At 36.9% G+C, this 20,057-nt stretch overlaps 1 protein-coding gene across 2 annotated transcripts; it reads left to right on the top strand.

The window, feature by feature from the left end:
• Positions 1–11,204: 11,204 nt before the first annotated feature.
• ALG10 (ALG10 alpha-1,2-glucosyltransferase) lies at positions 11,205–19,044 on the top strand. 2 transcript variants are annotated; one of them, XM_060165140.1, is made up of 3 exons: positions 11,205–11,484; positions 12,673–12,870; positions 15,021–19,044. In XM_060165140.1, exons 1-3 carry the CDS (start codon positions 11,302–11,304, stop codon positions 16,074–16,076), a joined length of 1,437 nt encoding a protein of 478 aa, XP_060021123.1. In that variant the 5' UTR covers positions 11,205–11,301; the 3' UTR covers positions 16,077–19,044. The 2 variants fall into 2 exon arrangements, with proteins under 2 accessions (XP_060021123.1, XP_060021124.1); XM_060165141.1 differs by having other exon boundaries at positions 11,338–11,458.
• The last annotated feature ends 1,013 nt before the right edge of the window (positions 19,045–20,057 follow it).

Genomic DNA, 20,057 nt, shown 5'->3' with positions numbered 1-20,057 from the left:
AAGCTGAAGCAAAATATTTTGATCAACCATTTAGCATGTTACTTATCTTTAATTCAACTATTTGAGTTTGGCCAATTAGCCAAAGTGACTATCTGGCTATGAAGTGGCTATCTGGGAGACAGGCACGTATGCTCATAAAGGATTATGCATAGACCTATACACTTAAAAGGAGTGAATTTCATGTGCATAAATTATATCTCAATAAACCTGATTTATTTTCAAAAAAAGATTCTATATTTGCATAGATTTTTAGATTGTAGTAATTAACGTTAAGTCTTATAAAACAGTTCATTGATTGCGAGTATTATTGTTGTTAAATTAAGTGAATAGTTGGGACTGACATGACTGGTCCCATGGCATTAGAAGTCCAGAATAATGATCCATTAAAAAACAAATCCTGCCTAAAAGCTGGTTACAAGGTTTGCCCATTGTATTGTAAGAATAGCACCATATCTTCTTGCGAATCAGACATGCATGAAAGTGCTGGCCAGGTTACCAAATGGCAGAGAGAAGGAACTCCTTCAATCTGCAAACAGATTTTATGGCTGCTTCTGCCTCATTAGAGCCAGTAGATGTCCATTTTCTGAGAAATTTGGTCAGAGCTTGCTTTCACTGCAATGAACCATCTGATGATGAGTTTGCAGAGGTGGAGAACTAGAACTCTCACCAGCCTCTCCCTACAATTGCAGAGTACCTATATACATGACAGAAAAAAATTCTGCTACTTACCGAAAAGCCAAATTAGTTTAGGCTAGGTTTATAAATAACCTTTTACTCACAGAGCACTAAATTATCAGAAATAAAAGAAAGAGAAATTTTTAGACTGAGTGTTGAACATTGTATTAAATGATGTTGGACAGATGGAAACACTGTATTTAGATATCTATTACATTAAATTTCTTGATTTGCCAGGTTGAAAACAAGTCACCTTATGTATCTTCTGGACATAGCACAAAATTTTTGTTTTTTTTAAATTTTTGAGTTAAATAATCATTTGTCAAAATAGAGTGTTTCTCAAACTATATATGATAAAAATCCATTTTTAAAAGAATCCCAATCCATCATGAATTGATAATTTTATAAAACACAATAAAAATGAAAAACTAGAAAAGTGAAATGAAAGAAAAAAAGACATATGTCTTCTTTTTCAGTACTCCACAGACATACAATTACTTTGTGACACTGCTAAAAAATTTCTAAATATTTATTTCTATTTCTGTACTTATCTGGTCATAATCCAGTTGTATGGGGATCTAGGCAGGCATCAGTTGATAGACCACATTTTTAAGTACAAAGAGTTTTTCAAAATAAAATAAATTCAAAGGCTTATAAATTTTCCTTAAAAATGGGCACTATCCTTACCAGCCTGATTCCTGTTCCTCTGATTTAACCATCTTCCACTCTTCAAGCTGCTCCTTTTGACATTTAGCTCTATAAACTGAAATAAAATGCTTATATTACTACTTCTTGATTTTTCAATATTAGACATTCTAAGTTGACTTGATACTATGAAATATGAGGATATAGTTTACTTGCATCCTTCACTTATATATTCTTCCCACATCCTCCAAGTAGAGGTCTACCAGAATTTTTGTTTAAATTTATGGAACTGTTTAAAAGCGAGACTCTGACTGACGTACTGAAAAGAGGATGACAACAAATATCAAAAACTAAAAGCGGGGCTTCCCTGGTGGCACAGTGGTTGAGAGTCCGCCTGCCGATGCGGGGGACACGGGTTCGTGCCCCGGTCCGGGAAGATCCCGCATGCCGTGGAGCGGCTGGGCCCATGAGCCATGGCTGCTGAGCCTGCGCGTCTGGAGCCTGTGCTCCGCAACGGTAGAGGCCACAACAGTGAGAGGCCCACATACCGCAAAAAAAAAAAAAAAAAAACTAACTAAAAGCGTAATGAACTACTTTATACAGTAAAAATGTCAATTCTTTCCCCAAAATAGCTGAATAGATTCAATACAATACTAATTAAAACAGCAGCTGGTGTTTAAAAATATTTATTTATTTGTTTGTTTGTTTATTTTTCACTGTGTTGGGTCTTCATTGTTGCGCATGGGCTACTCTTCCTTGCAGTGCATGGGCTTCTCATTGCGGTGGTTTCTCTTGTTGCAGAGCACAGGTTCTAGGCACGTGGGTTTCAGTTGTTGTGGCACGTGGGCTCAGTAGCTGTGGCTCGTGAGCTCTAGAGCACAGGCTCAGTAGTTGTGGTGCACAGGCTTAGCGGCTCTGCAGCATGTGGGATCTTTCTGGATCAGGGCTCTAACCTGTGTCCCCTGCATTGGCAGGTGGATTCTTAACCACTGCACCACGAGGGAAGTCCCCAGCAACTGGCTTTTTGTGGGAATTAATAAAATATAAATGGATATGTAATATCCAAGAGTATTCAAAATACTCTCAAAAAAGAAGAACATAGTGGGAAAAAATGCTCTACCAGTTACTAAGATATATTTTAAAGATGTAGTAAAATAGTGTAATATTATAATGACAGACAAATATAGCAATGGAATAGAGAGTTTAGAAAGAGACACATGCAAATATGGACGTTTCTTTTCTTCATTTGACATAAGTGTCACTGTAGAGAAGTGGCAATAAAATGGCATCTTATTTTTATTTATTTATTAACATCTTTATTGGAGTATAATTGCTTTACAATGTTGTGTTAGTTTCTGCTGTATAACAAAGTGAATCAGCTATATGTATACATATATCCCCATATCTCCTCCCTCTTGCGTCTCCCTCCCACCCTCCCTATCCCATCCCTCTAGGTGGTCACAAAACACCGAACTGATCTCCCAGTGCTATGCGGCTGCTTCCCACTAACTATTTATTTTACATAAAATGGCCTTTTAAAATGTTGCTAAGACAATTTTTTATTTTTATGGAAACCAACTAGGTTCACATCTTGCATAATGCACTAGAATCCATTATAGGTGGATTGTAGATCTAAGTTTGAAGGGCAAATAATTGAGATTCTATAAAATATTATAGAAGACCTGACCTCAGAATATATGGAAACTGTGTAAATGGAAATTACTATAAAGGAAAAGACTGCTAAATCTGAATACATAAATTTAGTAGTTTTGGGACTTCCCTGGTGGTACAGTGGTTAAGACTCCATGTTCTCAATGCAGGGAGCCAAAGTTTGATCCCTGGTCAGGGAACTAGATCCCACATGCCACAACTAAGGGTTCTCATGCCACAACTAAGACCTGGTGCAACCAAATAAATAAACAAAGTATTTTTTTTTAATTTAGTAGTTTTCACTATTTTTATAAGCAGGGAAAAAAGTCACAGAGAGTGAGAAAAGACATTTTCAAACCATACAAACAACAAAGCGTTCACTATAAATAAAAAATTAAAAAAACACACAACTTAGAAAAATGGACAATTGACTTGAGTAAATCTTCATAAATAAGAATACTCAAATGACCAATAAACATATGAAAACATACTCACTTTCATTAGTCATTAGGGAAATGCAAATTTAAACTGCAATTAGATACCATTACATATGCATCACTTGGTAAAATTTTAAAAATACCAAGTTTTGACAAGACTATGAAATAAGAAAAGCTCTTAAATACTGCTTAAAGAAGTATAAATTGGTATGACTACTTTAGAAACACTTTTTCAATATTTAAACTATAAAATATGCAGATTTATGAACCAGCAATTACAATCCTAGTAGAGGTCTGCTTTTACCTTGTGCTGAGTATTGGACCATGGGTGTCAAAGGTTTTCTCTCAATATTCCTGCTCTACCCTCAACTTTCAGCAGTCTTTGCAAACCTGCACTTCAGAGGCTTCTCTCTCCATGCCTTTGTCCCATTGCAGCAGCAGACTGCTTTGTCACTCAGTGCTAGTCTCATGGGGGAAGTGAGGAGGTAAGTTCAGTATTCCCGATCCATCTTCAGTGTTAAGCAGGCCCTGTATAGCCTTATGGGTGAGCTTTCACATTGTTCCTGTTCCTCCATGTTATGGTAGCCTTGAATTTGTGGTAGCCCTCGAGGGAAGGAGAGTTTCCTGCCTCTCCCCTAGTGGCAACAGACTTCTTCTTTGAATTAGTGCAGGATATTGGTCCCAAAGTCCTTCTTCCCCCTCCATCAGTAACAAGTTTTTCCTTTTCTCCCTTTCCCAGAAGCAATGGAGCTTTGCCTGGGTTCTGGAATGCAAACATCTCCTCACCTTCCCCCTGAGGACTAAGGCTTTCACTTCACTCAATTGAAGCGTCCAGGAAAGTGTGTGATTTTTTTTGTTTGTCCCCAAGTGGCAGCCAATCCACCTCTGCACACATGCATTTCTGTCAAGCTCTCTCCAGTCTCTCACATGCCCCCAATACTTCTTGCATGATCATATGATTATTGTAAGATATCTTCAAAACAAAAATAATAGTAATGAATTAGTATTGAAAATAATGAACTTTAAAAACACAGCCATCCTGAGTGACAGTTTTGTTAGGCGTATATTTGAGTGCTAATCAATAAAGAGGGCTAAAACATTACTGGAATCAATTTAGGGAAGGTAACAAATTGGTCCTGATTTTGCTGAAGTTGTCAGCACCCTCTAGTGGAAAGAAGACTTTGAAAAACCACTTCCTTATTGAAATAGGCTTACCTCAAATATGTTTGCACAGATGCATTATCAGTCATCAAAATGTGGCAGTTACAGAAACTAAAATTTTGAGACAGTAATAAACAATGTAGTATTTCATTTTAATGTATTAAATAATTATAAATCCTTTCATATAGTTTGTTGTCTCATTCAGAAAAGCAATACAAAACAAGACAAGAACCCAAAAACAAAAACAAAAACAAAAAAAAACCCTGAAAGCAGAACTGGGACCACAGAACAGGAACTACCCCTACCTACAATATCTCTACTTTTCCTAGTAAAATGAATTAAATGAGCATTTCTGTATTTAAATTTTCTTAATGAAATTTCAGATTTTTCTGTTCTCACTAAATTAATATTATGCAAATAATTGAGGAATAATATATTGAACATATGCCAAACTACCAATTGGTGCAGGGCATCAAATGGTCAGCATAAGGTAGCCCTCATGCCTTTCTCTCACTCTAATCTAAAACCAATAAGCAAAGTGAAACCCTCTTCAATATTTCACATTAACTTGGATGAGCATCTCTTCAGTAACGACATTTGTATCATAAATTTCAGTCCAAACTCTGAAATTTTAAAATTAGTAAAATCATATTATTGTGTTTATTAAAAGTTTAATATTGGGCTTCCCTAGTGGCGCAGTGGTTGAGGGTCTGCCTGCCGATGCATGGGAAACGGGTTCGTGCCCCGGTCCGGGAAGATCTTACATGCCGCGTAGCGGCTAGGCCCGTGAGCCATGGCCGCTGAGCCTGCGCGTCCGGAGCCTGTGCTCCACAGCGGGAGAGGCCACAACAGTGAGAGGTCCGCGTACGACACACACACAAAAAAGTTTAATATTGTAAATTAAGTGAATGTCTTCCTTTCTAACTTTTCACTTTGGTTGATTTAATGGTACTGCAATTTTATTGATATAATAACCCCATTCCTTTAATAATTAATTTATGATGACCTTAAATTATATATAGTTTATGGGCAAAGGCCTTTGTGAAATTTCTTTTCCTTGGAATGTTTCTCATTTAACTGGCATCAAAAGCTATAGGACAATTGTTTCAGCTACTCATTTTTTCACAAGAGACAGTTCCTCTTCACATAGAGATTTTTAAAAATAAAAACTACATGTTTCTGAGTATGAATATATATGATAGAAAAATATTAAATTGTAAATATTTAAATTTCTTCACTCCAACCGCCGAGGAGTAAGGAGTCTCTATGTTGCTTGGCAATGAACATTGTGTTTTCATAGGGGGAATCCTGGACGTGAAGAATTGGAGAGGCCAAAATTTTCTCCATGAGAAAAAAGGATGAAAAAATACAAAGAAAAAATCCTAGAGAGGGGATGATGCAGTATGGGTGGACAGAAAAGCAAGGACAATGTAGAGGAGAGGACTGTAGTGTTCTCAAACTTTAATGTGCATCAAGTTCACCTGGGAATTTAAGCGAATCATAAATTGATTATTAAATTAATATTAAAACACAGATTGCCAGGCTCCACTCCCCAGAGCTTCTGTTTAAGTAGTCTAAGACAGGGCTTAATAATTTGCACTTCTAACAGGTTCCCATGTGATGCTATGCTGCTGGTCCAGAGACCACACTTTAAGAACCAGTATTATAAGGAATATTTAGGAAGTTTTGCTTTGGGTTGTGTGGTATAACTTTCCAGATGATGACTCAACCCTGTTTGTCTGAGACCAAAGGATTTCCCGTAACTTGCAAAGTTAAAACTGGGAAGTCTCCAGCAAGCCAGGAAGATTGGTCACCTTACAGCTTATCTCCAAGATATTTTCAGTAAAGAGCTAAAATACTGGCTAAAGCTTTAGTACCAAAATTTTGTGTTGTGTTTTCTTTTTAATTAATTGATGAATTAATTGATGAATTTTAAACATTATTTAAAATTGGAATGTTGAGATTGACCTCAAGGATACTTGCATTTTGGAGGTTACCATCTATGATTTTGGCCCAAGGTACAGCTATAGCTAGAACAAATTGGCACCAAAAAGTGAGTAAACCATCACTGTGACTATCAAGTGGTCAGTATTTTAGTTCAGTAAAAAGTGGAAAAGTACTATCCTTCTCAATAAGAAGAAGAATAGTACTTGAACTATCACTTCAAAGTAATAGTACTTACATAAATTTTTCAGTTATCAGAATTACAACATTTGGGGAAACTCACTGTTAGGGAATTTTTATGGCAGTAATAAATGCAAAATCTTAATAGCTTAAACCAACAAAGATTTATTTCTTGTACACACTACCTATCCTTAGAACTCCAAAAGAAATTGCCCGTTTTGCCATAACTTGTTATATCATAATTCAAGACAAGGACAAAATAAAAAGTTTAATTGAGGATCTATGATGATAGGACCACACATTCTAATGATGACTTTTTCACAAAATAAAGACATATGGAAAATGGAGAATATAATGTGAATGTTAATGGTGATCAGTTTTAAAATGTAGATCTACTAAAACATAACTTACTTCATTAAAATCCCTAGAAATGGCTATGTTAATGTGAGGTCTTGATTTAGTGGCAGACCTTGGAAAAGCATTAATAGGTTATGAGAGATGTCATAATCCTGAAGTAGACATGTGACAACACTTCATCAATTTGCAGACAGTAAAAGTAATTCACCAACAAACTAGTGGAGTATTCTATGAAGACCTCTATTGGGCCTTTAGTGTTTCTTAGCATTCTTAAGTAATATGTTTTTCACTGATGATTATTATGTGAAAATTATTATTTAGAGGTGTGAGATAGTACCCTGGAACCTAGTTTTTCACAAAGCTCCTCAGCAGATTTTGATGCAATTAGTCTTCACCATGGAAATTTTTTAAAAAAATGAAACCTGTATTTTTCACTTGGTGAATAGAAACACAAAGGAATAGAATGTAAATAAAAGGTTAATGGGACTAATGAAACATTCAGTTCAGTATAAATTGAAGATTATTTTAAGCCATAAGTCTATGATGCTATTTTATTACTTTTGGTCTGATGTTCTAATTTCACGGCTCTGCCACTAACTTCCTACATGATTTCAGGTAAACCACTTATTTTAACTTCAGCTTCTGTAAAATGAAGGCAAGTAAATTATTAATGAAACTAACACTTCTAAAACCCCTTATTTCCTTAAAACTTTCCAATTATCTTAAAAGGATGTATGGGATCAGATATTTAATGTAAGATCTTGGTGGCAATCAGTACAGAGAGAAACACATGGCATGAATGGCTGGCCTTGTTCTTCTACCTTCAAAGAATGTCCACTGTTTCAGGGGAAGGTCAGTAGTCTTTCAGGTATTGACAGGAGATCAGGACACGCTAGTCCAAAATGTGGCACTTTGGCATATTGAATATTTCAAGTGTAAGGAATTTGAGAAATAGATGTGCAGGAAGGACTATCTGACCTTCCAATGAAGCAGATTATAAAACCTAGGAAGGACATTCTTACCTTCCCCTGAAGTAGGTCATAAAACTCTCACATGAGAGGTGACCTTCCTGTACTCAGAAGAAAGAAGCATCGTTATTTCTGAAGACGAAGGTGAAACTGCAGAAATGCACCTCGGGGGGGCTCTGAGGAACTCCAGTTCTTTATGTCTCAGCACAGAAAGAATTCAGCAAGAGGCAAAGTGATAAATAAGAAGTGATTTATTAGAATAGGATGCTTGTGAGGCTTACAAGTGGGCAGGGGAGAGGGTGCCACGCCCCAAGAACTTAGTGAACTACAGTTTTGTAATCAAAGGAAAAGTGAAGTGGGGGAAAAGACCACCTTCTTTCTCATTCTTGAGTAGGCGTCACGCTTCCATCATCAGTTCCTTCTCCACGTCAGGTGGGGGAGTTTTCTTGTCCCTACATGGTCAAGCCAGGACTGTCCTGGCACAATGGAAATGAACAAAAAGGCAGTAACATACACTAAAAATGGTAAATCATCTCAGGTTTCAGTATAATGTCACCCTTTCCTTATATTTTTGTTTTTAGTTTGCCCGGAGGAGCATGTACTAGGAATCATTAACTTACTGAACTCACTGGGCAGAATATTAGTCTAATGCCACCATTGTTTTATTATTTGGGGGCATGTCTCATGCTTCTGTTGCATGGTTTTGTTGCTAAGCAAGCCTGCTTGGTTTTGTGGTTAAGCAAACCTGCTTTCTCTAGTGATCATTAACTTACAGGGGTATCCCATACTTTTTTCTCTACTTACGATCCCCTAGTGGGATTAACTATTTAATCACCCACTTTGTCCCTTTACTCTGTCCCTATCAAAGGGACCCAGAGGAATCTGAATGAGCTGGCATTGCTGTTTCCTTCAGCTTAATACACTTACCTCATGTTTTTTGCCCTATCATATCCTTCCATGATTTTCTGCTCTCCATCAAGTCTAGCACAAAAATGTTCAGGTTTAAACTATTCCTTGAGACCTTCGCTTCCTTATGAAGGCTCCCATATCACATAAAACATATTAAATAAATTTGTGTGCTTTTTTCTTCTCAATCTGTCTTTTGTTACAGATGTCCCAGTTGAGAACTTAGAAGAGTGTAAGCAGCTTTTGGCAGGAAGGAGCTCTCTGCAGGAGCCCCCTTTTGTCTTGACACTAACTATAAAGCAGGCACCCCCATGTTTTACTCATCTCTGGCCCTAGCACACCTTTCAAATCTTTTGATCACACAATACCTTGCTAAGATGTTGGTTCTTTCCATAGATCAAAGAAGTGGAAATGAAGAATAAGTAATTAACAGATGACCAGCTCTCTTCCCTAGCTTCCCCTTTAGTAAAGTCGTGAATTAACTGTGTGAACAAGATAGCATTTAAAGAAAAATCACAAGAAGTCGACAAGCCTGCACCTTAACCTGCACACAGCGGGGGATGGTGATGACTCTGACCCCCTATCTCAATGATAAATGAGTTTACTTCCTTTTTTCCCTCTAAAAACTTTAATGGCCAAGCAGAATCTTTGGAGATTCTTTTGGGGGGACACTGAGGCCACCATCTCCCCAGACTGCCACCATTCTGATTAAAAACAGCTTTCCTTTCTACCAGCGTTTGTCTTCTCTCAAGTATTGATTTGGGGCTGCAAGCAGCCAGACCTGAGTTCAGTAACAAGAGCAGAGGAAAAAGATATTTTTCTGCCCCTACAGTATGTATATCATAATTGAGAAAGTCATGGGTTCTGGAGTCAGTTACTTGTAGATCATATCAACCTCTTGAAGCCTAGATCATCTGAACATGATTTCAAATAGATTAAGTACAGCATGGACTAAATAATAAAATGGGAGAGAATAGGGGAAACAAAACTATGTATCACAGTAGGATCCTGACATGATTTTATTCCAGTGGTTTATACATGTTCTTATTCCACCACATATTCACTTCATACCCCTCTTATTAATAAGGAAATTGCAGAGACTGAATAGAGAGGCAGTCAGCTTAATTTGAGAAAGTTTCTTAAATTGGAGAGTGTGAATTAACTTTGACCCAGAGAAAGAGTTGAACTGAAAACCCTGAGGTTTGCAACTCTAAAAATATCCTGACTCATTTTTTATTTATTCCCACCAAAGACAACAGTGACTGAGGTTATCCAAGAGATCATTTTTCTACAAAACATTGCCTGCTAGCACAAGGTAAAATTACAAAACATAATTTATCTCCAGCATTCTTCAAATACTTTCTCTCACCTCCAGCCTCCAACCCCCAATATTGGAATTGTGGGAAGTCAACGCAAACTATAAAAGTCTTCGAATTTAAGTGTCTAATATATGAAAGCCATTCTGGGGACTACAAATATAAATGATACATAGTGCCAACCATTAAGATGCTCATGCTTATTATTTAGTAGGAAAAACAGAACGCTGCAATAGAGATGTTAAGAACAATCAAACTTACAGGCACAGAGACGCCTTCCTTAACTAAAACACACCAATTTCTAAAATACTGCTTTCCTCACCTCCCGTAGAGTACTGTGATCTGCCTATCCGAATGCACTATGAGTGATGATGTAAATAAATCCTCGTTCAGAGTACCGACATTTTGAAAGAGCTCTCTTTTAATCTAAAAATGACTTAGTAAAGTTCATTCATCAGTAAAGGGTCTCTCTGGACCTTCAAGTTTTAATCTGAAACTTCCACAACCAACGCTCCCCCTCCCACCCTCCAAAGTTGATGAAATCAAATGCCTTGGAACTGAATGTTTTAGTAATTCAGATCACTTGAGAGAAAAAAATAACCTGGGCGGGGGAATGTGCAAATTTTTAGAGCTTGGAGATTGCAAACGTGTGGAAATGCCGCCACCTTCTGGTGAGAAATGGGACCAGCAGGAAAAAAGCCAACAAAGACCTTCAGGATAAGCAGCTGCTTTCATTTCAAAGCAACAAGCTGCGCAACTCCAGCGCCCTCAGATACCCCGAGGTCTGCCCCTTCCGGCTGCTCTGACCACTCAGTGCGCCCTGCGCAACGTGATTGACAGGGCAACGGTCCGGTGCGTTACCTAAACTCCTCGTTCGGAAAACAGTGGCCCGACCCTTCCGGAAGCTCAGGGTCCGCTCTTCCCAGCATCCTTTGCCTTCCGGCTATGCTCAGTTCCCTCCGGCCAGTCCCTCCTTGCGCGCCCATTTCGAGCCCGAATGTCAAGCTCGACTTTGGGGACCTGAGAATCCAGCACATATTTTCCAGGACTAGATTCTTGGCTATGCGGGCAGGAATGGCGCAGCTGGAGGGTTACTATTTCTCGGCAGCCCTGAGCTGTACCTTTTTAGTGTCCTGCCTCCTTTTCTCTGCTTTCAGCCGGGCGCTGCGAGAGCCCTACATGGACGAGATCTTCCACCTGCCGCAGGCACAGCGCTACTGTGAGGGCCATTTCTCCCTCTCGCAGGTGGGATCCTCAACCTGTCTGCACCCTCGGACAGGCTAGAAAGGGAAGAGCTGGCCCCAGTTCTAATTTCTCCTACCTTTATCCTTAGCTCCCTCCACTCCAAACAGGAAAGGAACTGGGTAATCTTTTGTTCCTGTCTCTGAGATCTGTAAAATATTTGCTAAATGAATGAATAAACAGCAGATCTGTCTCCTAGCAAGAAAAGCTCTGGGAGATTAACTAATGGGGAACTGAGTTACTGCCCCTCTTTTTGGCTAATGATGAAAGCTATCCTAGTTTTTCTTTGCCAGTCCCGGGATTAGAGGCATTGGATTGCTTCTAGGAAATGTCAGAAAATTTCACTTTAGCTCACCTGTCAAGCATCTCACTGTGTATTTTGGGAGTCGGATAGGAGGGGGAGGGGGGAATCTTCAGCTACTAAGAAGTGACAAGTTACATTAATTCCATCCTTGGTGTTTTTAGCAACCTTCTGTTAACTAGATAAACTGGCAACCAGTGAAGTGCCAGCATGTTTGAGTATATATTTGGCTACATAGTTGTGTAGATATGGGTACAAAAACAGACATATCCTTCTCTTCTGGTAAAGTCATTGTAGAGTAGTGGTTAGAAATATAAAGTCTATAGTTAGAGAAGACCTGATTTTAAATCTTGGCACTGTTATTTACTAGTCATGTCGCTTGGAAATTTTCTGAGTTTCAGGTTACTCATCTGAAAATGACAGTAAAATTGTATCTACTATAGAGCTTGTTGCAGGATTATATACAGAGGATTTAGCACAATTCATGGCTCTCTACATTGTAGTTGTCATTATGGATCCTGTGCTTTAATCTCTTTAAACATTTTTTTCTCTAAACCCATCCGAGTTCCAGAGGGTGATTCCAGGCTTTTTAAAACTGGAGCATTTGCAATTCAATCACCAAATTACAGGCCCTCCAAAGAGTATATCTTGGAAAATAGAAACTGAGTTTAAGTTGTTGTCTGCTGGTTGCTTGTACCTTAACAATCACAAAGCAGGTACAGGGACAAAACATAAGATAAACTTTTCTTTAGAGGAGGCATCTGATTTGCTCATTTAACTGTGACTTAGGATAACTTCCCAAAATGCCTGATTATTGGTAAAGATGACATCTCTGTGTCAGTCCTATCAGTATTACCTCTTGCTTTGCTTCATTGACCTTTTTTTTTAAGTGGGACCCCATGATTACTACATTACCTGGCTTATACCTGCTGTCAGTTGGAGTGGTCAAACCTGCCAGTTGGATCTTCGGATGGTCAGAACACGTTGTCTGCTCCATTGGAATGCTCAGATTTGTTAATCTTCTCTTCAGTGTTGGCAACTTCTATTTACTATATTTGCTTCTCCACAAGGTGCAACCCAGGCACAAGGTTTGTTTTCAAAATAATTTATTATATTTAAGTTTATGTACAGTCAATTCCACAATTATGGTGAATTTGTTTTATGAAATTTGGTGAAAAATGTATTTAACATTTAATATTTGTGTATCTTTTGTAAAGATAAAGCAAGTCCCCTACCCGCATTTTAGAAGATACTTGTGTTTAAATACTTGAATTACTCTTATTTATTTATAAAATCTATAAATTTTCATGAATTAAACCAGTTCAGTAAATATCTCAGTATGCTAAGCGCTGAGATTACAGAGGTAAATGACACAGTCTTTTTCTTATAAAACTTATATCTTCATTAGGGGAAACAGAGGTTACCAAGCAATTTTTTTTTATTTTTTATTTATTTTTTTTTTTGCGATACGCACGCCTCTCACTGTTGTGGCCTATCCCGTTGCGGAGCACAGACTCCGGACACTCAGGCTCAGCGGCCGTGGCTCACGGGTCCAGCCGCTCCGCGGCATGTGGGATCTTCCCAGACCGGGGCACGAACCCGAGTCCCCTGCATCGGCAGGCGGACTCTCAACCACTGCGCCACTAGGGAAGCCCCCAAGCAATTTTTTATGATTTAAGAATGCAGGCCTTGGAGGTGGATTACCTGGGTTTGAATTCTATCCACTTACTAATTGTGTTACTTTGCAGGTTACCCCTTAGTGACTCCTTGTTTTCGTCAGTTAAATAGGAAAAATATAGACTGTACCTCATAGGACTGTTCTAAAGAGTAGAAGAGCTTAATAAATGGAAGGTGCTTAGAATATTGCCTGGTATATAGTAAGGAATCAATAAATATTAATTATAATAGTTACTTTTAGCTTAAAGAGATGATTTCAATAGTGTAAATTATGAGAGAGCAATAGCTATAAAACGCTATGAGGATACAGAGAAGGAGCAGAGGAGCACTTGTTGCACCCTGACTGGGAGGGAGAGGTGTGGGTGGCATTGGATAAGGCTTCACAGAGAAGATGGTACCTGAGCTGAATCTTGATGACAGATAGGACTGTAGGATGGGAATGAATCCTGACAGGATTAACAGCATAAGCAAAAGTAGAAAGGCATTAAACAACAAGATGCAGGGGGCTTCCCTGGTGGCGCAGTGGTTGAGAGTCCGCCTGCCGATGCAGGGGACGCGGGTTCGTGCCCCGGTCCGGGAGGATCCCACATGCCGCGGAGCGGCTGGGCCCGTGAGCCATGGCCGCTGAGCCTGCGCGTCCGGAGCCTGTGCTCTGCAAGGGGAGAGGCCACAACAGTGAGAGGCCCGCGTACGCAAAAAAAAAAAAAAAAAAAAAAAAAAAAAAACAACAAGATGCAGGGAATTGCTATTTGGAATTATAAGATTATAAAGTACAGGGACATGAGGCTGCAGAAGTCTGTAGAAGAAGGTAGGGGAGAAGTCACAAATATATTTTTATGTCATGGAAAGCATTTTAAACTTTATCTAATAGGTGATGGACAGCCCTTAATTTTAATCAAGGTAGTGGCATGGTTTGGCTTGGTGATTCAGATTAACTGGATGATAGAATTCAAGGAGATAAGAATACTTTCAAATTCTACCTGAGACTATCAGCCCAAAAGAAGATGTCTAAAACTTTAGACTAGGCCCACTATTTTCAGGAAGATCCCTGTAATTTCATCATGAAATAGTAAGATCATTGTGTATAGTGGTATAAATGTTATATACATATTTATATTCTCTCTAGTGCACAGTTTTGAAGGGATATCTTTAAAAGAAATTGGTGATGATGGCTAAGTGAATGCTTATGGAAGGCACGAAGATAAGCTCACTGAAATGGAACCACCTGCACTGTGTTCCATTTGTCTCCATGTTCCCCATAGAACTGAGGTCATTGTCTTGCACACAATAACTCCTTAACTATTTGTTGAATGATTCAAAGTATTGTAGGCTTTGATACACACATGTATTGTCTTACTGCTTTCCAAACTGCTAGGTGTAACTAAAAAGTATCAGAAAGTGCCCTTATAAATACATACTGTGTTTTTGCAAAGCCAGAAATAACATTAATGTTGAATATTTTTTTTGAATAAGAATCAGGCAGTTTTTTGTTTTTTAGTTCATTAGCTCAGCAGAAACAGCCTATTTGTTTTATTGTGAACTATGTTTTCTCTTCTTGTAGGCTGCCTCAAGTATCCAGAGAATCTTGTCAACATTAACATTAGCAGTATTTCCCACACTCTATTTTTTTAACTTCCTTTATTATACAGAAGCAGGATCCATGTTTTTTACTCTTTTTGCCTACTTGATGTGTCTTTATGGAAATCATAAAACTTCAGCCTTGCTTGGATTTTGTGGCTTCATGTTTCGTCAAACAAATATCATCTGGGCTATCTTCTGCGCAGGAAACGTCATTGCACAAAAGTTGACTGAAGCTTGGAAAACCGAGCTACAAAAGAAGAAAGAAGAGAAGCTTCCCTCTATTAAAGGACCATTTTCAGAATTCAGGAAAATTCTTCAGTTCCTTTTGGCTTATTCCATGTCCTTTAAGAACTTGAGTATGCTTTTCCTTTTGACTTGGCCCTACATCCTTCTAATGTTTCTGTTTTGTGCTTTTGTGGTAGTTAATGGTGGAATTGTTATTGGTGACCGGAGTAGTCATGAAGCCTGCCTACACTTTCCTCAGCTATTCTACTTTTTCTCTTTTACTCTCTTTTTTTCCTTTCCTCACCTACTGTCTCTTAAGAAAATCAGGTCTTTTCTTTGCTTAGTTTGGAAACGGAGAATTCAGTTTTTTGTGATTACTTTAGTCTCCATATTTTTAGTTTGGAAATTTACTTATGCTCATAAATACTTGCTAGCAGATAATAGACATTATACATTCTATGTGTGGAAAAGAGTTTTTCAAAGATATGAAATTGTGAAATATTTGTTAGTTCCAGTTTATATATTTGCCGGTTGGAGTATCGCTGACTCATTGAAATCAAAGTCGATATTCTGGAATTTAATGTTTTTCATATGCTTATTCACCGTTATAGTACCTCAGAAACTGCTAGAATTTCGTTACTTCATTTTACCCTATGTTATTTATAGGCTTAACATACCTCTGCCACCTACATCCAGACTTGTTTGTGAGCTGGGTTGCTATGCAGTTGTGAATTTCCTAACTTTTTATATCTTTCTGAATAAAACTTTTCAGTGGCCAAATAGTCAGGACATTCAGAGGTTTATGTGGTAATATCAGAAACATCTTGAACTCTAAAAATAGACTTATTATTTAGACTATTTCCATAATGAAAACTACGTAGAAATTTTTAAATTTCTTTTAGGCACCATGGTGATCCGCAGATCACATCAGATTTTTTGTGCTTTAAATATCAGAAATATGTATTTTAAATATATATATGTGAAATATGTATATATATATATACGTATATATATATATATGTATATCTATCTATCTATCTATGACCCAAGGAAGTTAAATGGTAAAGAACTGAGAAAAGTTTAAGACTTGCTCCATAAGCCTGAATAATGATGGGAAAGTAAAATTATTCATAGCTATCTCATGATATTTCTTTGATACTGTTGGCCACTCAAAAAGCTTGGAAACTTTTTTGTATACAAGTTTATTTATTAATTCTCTTCAGAAAAAGTAGCAAAGTCTTTGAAAAATATTTACAAATGATTAGGTAATATTATTGATTGAAAAGTTGTTTAGCATTTTAGTAAATATAATTTCAATCATAAGGTAAAATAGACTCACATAGATAGTAAATGTTGTAAAATAGAGGCTTTTCTGTGTTTATCTAGGAATCAAATTGTTGATTTTTATTAAAAATCTAGAAATGATGAAGTCCTTTCACCGTTCCTAATATGAAATATATCATGAGCAAAGATAAATTGTATTGATAATAATACCTTTTAAAAGGGCTTTTCTTTCTGAAATACACTACTTTATCAGTTTCCTTTGGCTGCCGTAACAAATTACCACAAGTTTGGTGGCTTAAAAAAAATTTCAGAATTCTGGAGGCTGGAAGCCTAAAATTAAGATGTCAGCAGTGTTGGTTGCTTTTGGAGGCTGTAAAAGAGAATCCATTCCATGCTTCTCTCCTACCTTCTGCAGTCCATGGTGTTCCTTGGTTTATAGATGTATCACTCCAGTATCTGCCTTTGTCTTCACATGGCCTTCCTCCCATCTTCTTTCTCTTACAAGGACAATGTCTGTGGATTTAGGGCCCACCCTAATCCAGGATAATTGTGTGTTCAGATCTTTAACTTAATTATGTCTACAAAGACTCTTTTTCCATATAAGGTCATATTTACAGGTTCCAAGTTGACCTATCTTTTTGTGGGGCACTTTTTAACCCACCAAAGTTACCAAAGGAGGTTTTACAATAAATTTCATAAAACTTGTAGGAAATAAATTTTTGATGAGATATTTTAAATAAAATTGCATCTTTTCAGAGAGGTTAAAAACAAGTGACTTGCAGGGTCACATAATTATAAAACTAAAAGTAACTGGTATTTGATTCCATTATCCAAAAAACGTTAGAATTTAAAGGAAGTTTAGAAATTATTTGATCTAGTCTTATTTTGTAGATTAGGGAACAAATGCTTGGGTAGGATTTGGTGGGATTAATTTTGGATTCTGTGTCTGCTATTTGGAGTACATTCATTGGGTTGTCATTCCCTAACAGAGAAGTATTATTTGGATATGCTAACATTGACATGTAAACTTAGAACTGTAACTAGAATTCATTTTTTAATCCAGTTTTACATTTGTAAACTTTTCAATAACTGTGTGAACTGTCTTAAGTGTTGGATTATGCTTTCTCTGGGTTTTAAATAATGAGTGGATTTGGAAGGTACTGTTCATTTGCAATATAAAATTATGCACAGGTGAAAATACAAGTGTAGTCTTGAGTAATAAATGCAAAGTCTGGTTTTACACACTCTTTGGGGCCAAGCTGTACTCTATTTAGTGCTTAGAAAGTAGATTGACTCTTTAGTTATAACAGTGACTGTAGGACAAATGTTTTTACCGAAACTTTTTTTTTAATTAGACAAGAAAGCACACTCAAATAATTATTTTATAATGGAGATATGAAGTCAAAATTCTCCCCCAAATGTGCAATTTAGGAAAAAGAAATTTCTTATCTGATGCCATTGGTGCAAGGCTTTTGTTTTTTAGGCATATTTCTGAGACAAAAAAAAAACCTTTTTCTCTCTAGTCTGGCAAGAAGGAGGAAACTATTCTACTCCATGTATTAAAGGAATCATTGTTCTAATTCATTTTTAAGTGTTGAGTCCCTGCCCTTTTAAGAGATCTTTTGGAATGCTGTGAATTAAAAGGTGCTCTACAGAGCTGCTTTTAGAAACATCCTGAAGTTATATGTGTTTTGACTCTTTTTCAAGAGTTACCAAATAGATATGTTTGATATTATTTTTTAAAAAATTAGACTTAATGATTAGAAGGTAATTCTTAAAAAAAAAAAAGTGTTGATAAGCTAGAGACCCTGTAGGGCCTTGCAGTTATTGTTATTAAAGTCTGTAAATGGGTTTTGGGGGTTTTTTTGTTTTTTGTTTTTTGCGGTACGCGGGCCTCTCACTGTTGTGGCCTCCCCCGTTGCGGAGCACAGGCTCCGGACGCACAGGCTCAGCGGCCATGGCTCACGGGCCCAGCCGCTCCGCGGCATGTGGGATCTTCCCGGACCGGGGCATGAACCCGTGTTCCCTGCATCGGCAGGCGAACTCTCAACCACTGCGCCACCAGGGAAGCCCTAAATGGGGTTATTTTAAAGAATATCATAAAAAGATTTGGTCCGTAAGTTTTTTAGGCCCAGTAATATATCTTTTTGGACTTTTTCTACCTTGTATGAAATTCTGTAGATACAGAGTATTATCTCTATATAGCATTAGGAAGGTTCCAATGTGTTGTGTTTCCTCACATTTATATTTTCTTTTAGTGGATACCTAGAAATCTTTTCTAATGCATCTATGTATGTAAATTATTTGGAAATATTGATACAGTCATTTCTCAGTTTAAGCATAGCATGTCATTTTGGCAAGAGAAATTATGTTAGCTTTCTGGTCTCTTCCTCCTTCTTCTTAGAGTTATTTCAGGAATGTGCTTAGCCTGTCACAACATACCTTAATAAAAATGGCTTAATTCAGTTTATTTCTAATAAATAAATAATATAGTGTATTTCTAGTTTGAATTCAACCGCCACTGGGCTTGACATTTCTTTTTCTTTATAATTGTTTGACGACCAGGAAAGGAAAAGAAAAGAGATACGCAATTTTTATCTGTACCCTCTAAATAGTGGACTATTACTTTAGGCTCACTTTCAAGTAAAATATTTCTATAAAGAAATCAATTCAAGTTCATTAGGTTAGAGAGCATTTATTATTTTAAAAATAATTAGAATTTTGTTAAAAAGAAGAAAGAAGCATCATGCAAATAATATGAATAAGTTTTTTTAATGGAAATTTAAATATGACTTAACCATGGACTAGAAAAAGCATAGGAGTTCTGTATTTGATTGTGGTTTTGGAATCGATAAAGCAAGTGGTTTAACCTTTGGTCCTCCCTTCAAATGAGAATAGTATTTGTCTTAAGTCAGTGCCATCTAGCCTTATTTCAAAAAGAACTCAACCCCTGCTGTATATCCATAAAGTTCATAAATATGTCATATAATAAATATTGAGTAAATGTATGCTGAATGAAGTTTTTTTAGTATGGAATGAAGTGAACATCCTAGAAGAAGTATGATATATAACCATAAACTAATTTCAGGAAATAAATCACATATTTGATAATGAGACATTCTAACCCTTTTGTGCCTAAGTTTCCTGACCTAGTTTTAAAATTTTTAATTTACTCTAGTGTTTAATACTTACACATGTATTTACTTGAAAATATGTGTTGTTTTTCTAATAGGATGTGATTTCAAAACTATTGCTGTTTATTTAAAATAAGAAAAATAAGTTACTATCTACCATTATAATAGCAGCAGAATTCTTGATCATTATCAAACTTTTAAGGGCAAAGAGATTTCAACCAATTATGAATAGTTTATGTTGTTTTGCTTATGCTGAATTTTGCTACTTTAGGGATAACTGTTATTTAGGGTACTTTTTAATGTATTTAAATGTTGACAACAAGACAACATTTCCAATATACTAAAACCTGTATAGCTGAGAAAATTATAAAAAA

This window comes from Lagenorhynchus albirostris, chromosome 11 (assembly GCF_949774975.1).
Source record: "Lagenorhynchus albirostris chromosome 11, mLagAlb1.1, whole genome shotgun sequence".
Classification (NCBI taxonomy): Eukaryota; Metazoa; Chordata; class Mammalia; order Artiodactyla; family Delphinidae; genus Lagenorhynchus; species Lagenorhynchus albirostris.
The sequence above is the reverse complement of the archived record's forward strand: the minus strand, read 5'-3'. Positions and strand labels throughout refer to the sequence as shown.

What these genes read in the sequence shown, in the direction of transcription:
- ALG10 (XM_060165140.1), top strand. Translation starts at nt 11,302, where the DNA reads ATGCGGGCAGGAATGGCGCAGCTGGAGGGTTACTATTTCTCGGCAGCC. An exon ending in GCCATTTCTCCCTCTCGCAG is followed by an intron (nt 11,485 to 12,672) that starts GTGGGATCCTCA and finishes TTTTTTTTTAAG; the next exon opens with TGGGACCCCATGATTACTAC. An exon ending in AGGTGCAACCCAGGCACAAG is followed by an intron (nt 12,871 to 15,020) that starts GTTTGTTTTCAA and finishes CTCTTCTTGTAG; the next exon opens with GCTGCCTCAAGTATCCAGAG.